The following is a 5,567-nucleotide window of genomic DNA, read 5'->3' as shown; positions in this document are numbered from 1 at the left end:
TTTCTGTATAATTATCTTAGTCCGTACTCCGTGGTCTTATAAACCAAAACTAATATTATTAGTGATTCTGTCGATTTTTTTATCGGTTTTGATGAACGTCATACGTATTACGTAGCTCTTGGACATTTTTTCAATCTCATTATTTTGTTAATTTGTTTCATCATCAAGTATACTCGTAATCGTGGTAAGTACCAACCAATATCAAAATAATATTGTGTAGAATTCTATTTTATTTCATCCCTATTTTTTTTTAGTCCTACTGTTAGTTAATTCGATATCAGTTGACAGTAGTACCTACAGTGATTACTTTGTTCTGATTACTTTGTATACATTTTTTTATATTATTGTAGCTATTTTTACGTTTTATCATTTTTCAACTGTAGATTGTGAAAATGACGCTATGCTCTGTTTTTAATTGTAATGAAAGAAGTGAAAAGCAATCTTCATCTGGAGTTCATTTTCATGTCTTTCCTTGTCGATCCAAATCACCTACTAGGTTTCGAAGTTGGGTCAATTATTGTAAACGAAAAAACTTTAATCCTGGTAATGGCGCGAGAATTTGCTCAAAGCATTTTAAGACAGAAGATTATAACCAGTCAGATTTATTACGACAACAATTAATGCCAAATATAAAAGTCAAAGTAAAACTTAACGCCAATGCTGTTCCTACGGTTCCTCAAAATACACCTTCTACTTCAAATTCTTCAAATTTATCCGAACGAGAAAAGAGAAAAAGAAAAAAAGAAAAAAAACAAATTATATCTTCTATTATGACAAGTACACCAAAAAAGTTAAAGCCCTCATTTGGGTCTTTTGAAAATAGTGAATGTGAATCTAGTGATGTTGATGAAGTAGAAGGCGGTAATTTAGTACCGATTACAAATGAATCATTTATGGTTGGTAAAAAAAACGAGATCGGTATACAATGTGAATTAGGTAGTGAAGTATTAAAAAGTCACCATGATTTATCATTAAATTTATCACTTGATGAGTTTTCAACTTCGGAGGATGAAAGTTTTGAAGTTTATGATGAGGACATCGAAGAACTTCAAACTGTAAAAAATACCATAAAGAAATCTAAAGAAATAGAACATGATTCGTGTTACATTATTTTCTGGGAGTCTTTGTCAATTTTATTTACACGTTGTCATTACTGTAATGCTAAAGTGGAAAATATTCATAGTTACACCAAGGGAGCAATGTTGGCTGTACAAACTATATGTGAAAATAGACATATTTTCAAATGGACGTCTCAACCATTATCTGATAAACGTCTTGTAGGAAACATTTTAATGGGAGCTGCTTTAACATTATCGGGTGTATTATTTAATCAAATGAAAACATTTTGTTCATCTTTAAAACTTGCATTTTTTTCAAGAACAGTTTATGATAAAATCATTAACAACTATACAGCACCTGTAATAAAACTAATTTGGGATCAACACAGACAAAATAATATAAACGAACTAAAAACAGGTACAAGTATTTGGTTAGCTGGTGATGGTCAATTTGACTCCCCCGGTTTTTGCGCCAAGTACTGCACGTACTCAGTCATGGATGTCCGAAGCTCCAAAATAATAGATTTTAAAATTACTCAAAAAGGAATGGTCCAGGGTGACTTAGAAAAAAAAGCATGTGAATCACTACTTCAAGAACTTGAAAAAAACGACGATTGTAACATTAATGTATTTTTAACAGATCGACACAAGGGAATTCGTTGTTATATTCGAACACATCATCCGAACATCGAACATGAGTTCGATGTTTGGCACTTATCAAAAAGTTTGACAAAACGACTAAAAACACTAGAAAAAAATCATCCTAGTGCCTTTATGTGGAAAACGAGTATAATAAACCACTTGTGGTGGTCTGCTCAAACGTGCAATGGTAATGGATCTGTATTAGTTGAAAAATTTACATCAGTTTTGTATCACATTTCAAATATTCATCAGTGGAATGATAATGGCCAGATAAAAAAATGTGAGCATGATCCACTCACCGACGAAGAAATAAAAAATAAACTTTGGATTCATAAAAATAGTGATTCATATTTTGCGTTAAAAAAAATTATCACCGCCAAAGATTTATTGAAAGATTTACCTCATGCTAAACATTTCATTCACACGGGCCGCCTAGAGTCATACCACAACACACGTTTAAAGTATATGCCAAAACGTATACATTTGAAGTACGAAGGCATGTATATTCGATCAATAATTGCTATTTTAGATCACAACAATAATACCGACAAAAAAATAGTTGGAGATAAAATGGTTTATTCCAAACCTCTAGGACGGTATACAATAAAAAATACGTATGAAAACACGGAAGGAAATTGGAGAATAGACATTATGAAGAAGGTCCGTTTGATGGCGATAGAAGGTTCTTCGGGACCACTGAAACTACCAGAAAAAAATTTAATACCAAAAAATATTGTACAGACACCAAAGCCAGATATTGAAGAATTAAAATCAAAAAAGTATTCTAGGTTTAAGTAATGTGAATTATTGTAAAAATAAGTACCTATAGTTAAACAATGTTTTCAAATATTTAAAAAATATATTACTATGTGATTATAGGATTGCTCCTATTATTAATATGTAATTTTACTGTAATTTCGTGTGTTAAAGATAAAAACAATAGCTATATTTTATTGCTTGTGGTTTATTCCAACGCTTTCTATACACAAGTAAAAAAAAAAAGAGAAATTCCTAAGTATTTTTGTGCACTACGAATTACGATTTAACTATAGTTTTTAAGAATGTAAATTAATAGATTAACCAACTATTATTAAAACAATAATATTATCCATTTCCAGTTTATTATGCATTGTTTACAAAATATCGATCAGTATATTACAACAGTAATGTCTTAGTCTACTTTCAGATCAGTTGCTGTTCGTTATGGCGAGTGTAAAACCTTATCAATTTGAACCAGATTGTTTAAATGAGTGGGATTCAAACAATTTTATTAAAAATAATGATTTTGAAATCAACGTAGATAATCGAAGTGGTAAATTAAATTGGTGCAAATGTGGTCAGTGCGTAGTTATGACGACGGATCAAGAGAGCGTCTGTTGTCAAGAAAGTGAAAAAGTAAAACAAGTTAGTGGAATAGTTGGTTGTGTGACAAACAATGTTTTATTTAACAAACTAGTTGTAGACAAAGACGTTTTAAATATTTCTCGACATAAAATGATTTTAAAGTCTAAAAAAAAAAAAAAAAAAAAGCATTGTGTAAAAGTGAACCACAAAATAAAGTCTGGCGATACTTGGCTTACAAACAATTTATTTCGTGGATAAATGCATGGACAATGATTGGAAAGGGAAATAGGATAGTAATTCCATCATGTGTGATTTACAAAATAAGACAGACTTATCCAGAAGAAAATGGTGTATATGTAGGATTTCGGCTTAACGATAAACTTCCTACCTAAATTCAGTATTTATAATTATTGTATGTACAAATATATTGTTTTTTTTCAAATACCTACATATGTTACAACAATTATATTGATTTTATTTTGATACAATACTTACAGTAAAATTATATAAATTTAAATTGTTAACAACGTTTGTATATACACTTGTAATAATAATAAGTTAACAAATAATAAAATTATGATTAATACGTACCTAATAAAACACATTGTTTTGTCACTCATATGAACAAGATGTTATTGATTATAAATAAATAATATCATAGGATGGTATCATATTATCACAAACATAATACTTACATGTTTAGAAAATTATGTGAAATATTTGAATGTTTAAAAACATAATATAGGAATCAATTCACTAAGAACAGTGAAAACATACCCGATTATACAGTAACGGGCGCGTGCATTGCATATACGCCGCCGCCGCGAGTAGGATCTTATGACGTCACGCGTTATTTTAAATACGTCTTAACTCGCAAACTATTCAAGGCAGAAAAACATTATTGGTGTCATTTTTTTAGTCAGATTTTTTGTGATTTTTTAAATACAATTCAATTTTAAGTGTTTTATGGTCCTTTAACTTAACAATTATACACAATGAGTCAGTATAAATTTACTTCTGCGCTAAGGGAAAATCTAATTTCCGAAGTTCAGTTGAGACCAATTTTGTGGAATGATCGACTAAAAGATTACAAAAACACAGAAAAAACCAAAAAAATATGGGCTGAAGTGGGTGCAATTTGTGGTTTGACAGGTAAGTAACTAGTTAGTAGTTGGCAATACATTTCTGCTAAGTATTTTATAAAATATATAGATATAAAATAGCCAGAAGCTAGTATTTTTTATTGTTTGAATACCTACATAACCTACCCCACCTACGTAGGTACATCGAACATGTATCTTATATGAATAATATTAAAAATATTAATTATACATATTATGTATAACTATTATTTTTACTTTCTGGTTTTAGAATATTATTTTTGCATTACTAATAATACAAATCTGAACACGAAAATACTTGAAAACAAAATAATAATTATATTTTTGTTTTGTAGTACAAGTTATTAAGTATAAAATTATAAAATATAAATACAAGTTAAAAATATAACAAAATAAAATAAAACGAAATAGTTATTTTTATCGAGGACCTAAAATAATAATAGTACAACAATACCTAGTTATTTTTAAAGTGATAATTACATTGACTGATAGTACAAAGTTAAACTGCAGAAAAATGTTTTGTAACATTAAAATATTAAATTATCAAAACTGAAATGATATATCCTTAAATAATAATATAATATAAATTAAAATATTAAATTAGACAAGTATAAACTAATATTGTAACTAGGTAATAATAAATATGCGTATATTATTATTTAAATATTTTATTCTGTTTTATTAATTAAGTATATTAATGTTCTATAAAAAAATTTGCGAATTTTTCTCTCACTTCTTTTGCTTGTTGTGAATAATTTGGGTTCCTTCCTTCAAAATTATTTTCTATCTCGTTTTGTTGACTTCCTTGATTTTGGGTTATGTGGTAATAGTCAATATCATTATCCCCATCTTTTGTCCTTATCAAATTTTGTAAAATACAAATACATTTTATTATTACTGCAGCTCTCTTTGAATCAACCTCAATATCTTTTCCTAGAATTCTCCATTTTGTTCTCATTATTCCATATACGCATTCTATGCATACCTAAACCATAACCGAACCTAACCTGCCGATAATCTATTATTAAAATTTTCTTTAATTTGATTCAAATTACGACTAGGATAAGGTCTTAATAAGTACGATTTTAATGGATAAGCTTCATCTCCGATAAACACAAATGGTGCTTCAATGTTTGTTCCTGGTAGATTTTGGTTCGGTGGTATATTTAAACTATTTGATTCCAAATGTTTGAATAACGATGAAGAGGCAAATGTCCCACCATCGCTTTGTTTACCTCTTGCCACTACCTCAATGGTGATAAATTTCTTTTCTGCATCGGCTACACCTTGTAATACCAACGAAAAATATTTTAAGTAATTAAAATGACTTGTACCGGAATTAGCAGGACATTTAATTTGACAATGTTTGCCATCAATAGAGCCCAAACAATTCGGAAAATTC

The 5,567-nt window shown here is 29.0% G+C and overlaps 2 protein-coding genes across 2 annotated transcripts; one reads left to right on the top strand and one right to left on the bottom strand.

Moving 5' to 3' along the window:
* The first annotated feature begins 9 nt into the window (after window positions 1–9).
* On the top strand, window positions 10–2,498 carry LOC111030326. Its single transcript, XM_022309761.1, has one exon. The coding sequence runs from the start codon at window positions 393–395 to the stop codon at window positions 2,496–2,498; it is 2,106 nt and encodes a 701-aa protein (XP_022165453.1). The 5' UTR covers window positions 10–392.
* A 1,580-nt stretch (window positions 2,499–4,078) lies between these two features.
* LOC111030325 lies at window positions 4,079–5,451 on the bottom strand (the record flags this gene model as incomplete). Its single annotated transcript, XM_022309760.1, has 3 exons — window positions 4,079–4,123; window positions 4,899–5,098; window positions 5,173–5,451. Coding segments are annotated over 3 exons (524 nt in total), but the record flags the coding sequence as incomplete, so codon positions are not given.
* Between the last annotated feature and the right edge of the window lie 116 nt (window positions 5,452–5,567).

This window comes from Myzus persicae, unplaced genomic scaffold (genome assembly GCF_001856785.1).
Source record: "Myzus persicae strain clone G006 unplaced genomic scaffold, MPER_G0061.0, whole genome shotgun sequence".
Classification (NCBI taxonomy): domain Eukaryota; kingdom Metazoa; phylum Arthropoda; class Insecta; order Hemiptera; family Aphididae; genus Myzus; species Myzus persicae.
Note: the sequence above shows the minus strand (reverse complement) of the source record. Positions and strands in the feature narration are given on the sequence as shown.

Excerpts from the sequence above, each read along its gene's own strand:
- LOC111030326 (XM_022309761.1), top strand. The coding sequence starts at position 393 with ATGACGCTATGCTCTGTTTTTAATTGTAATGAAAGAAGTGAAAAGCAA.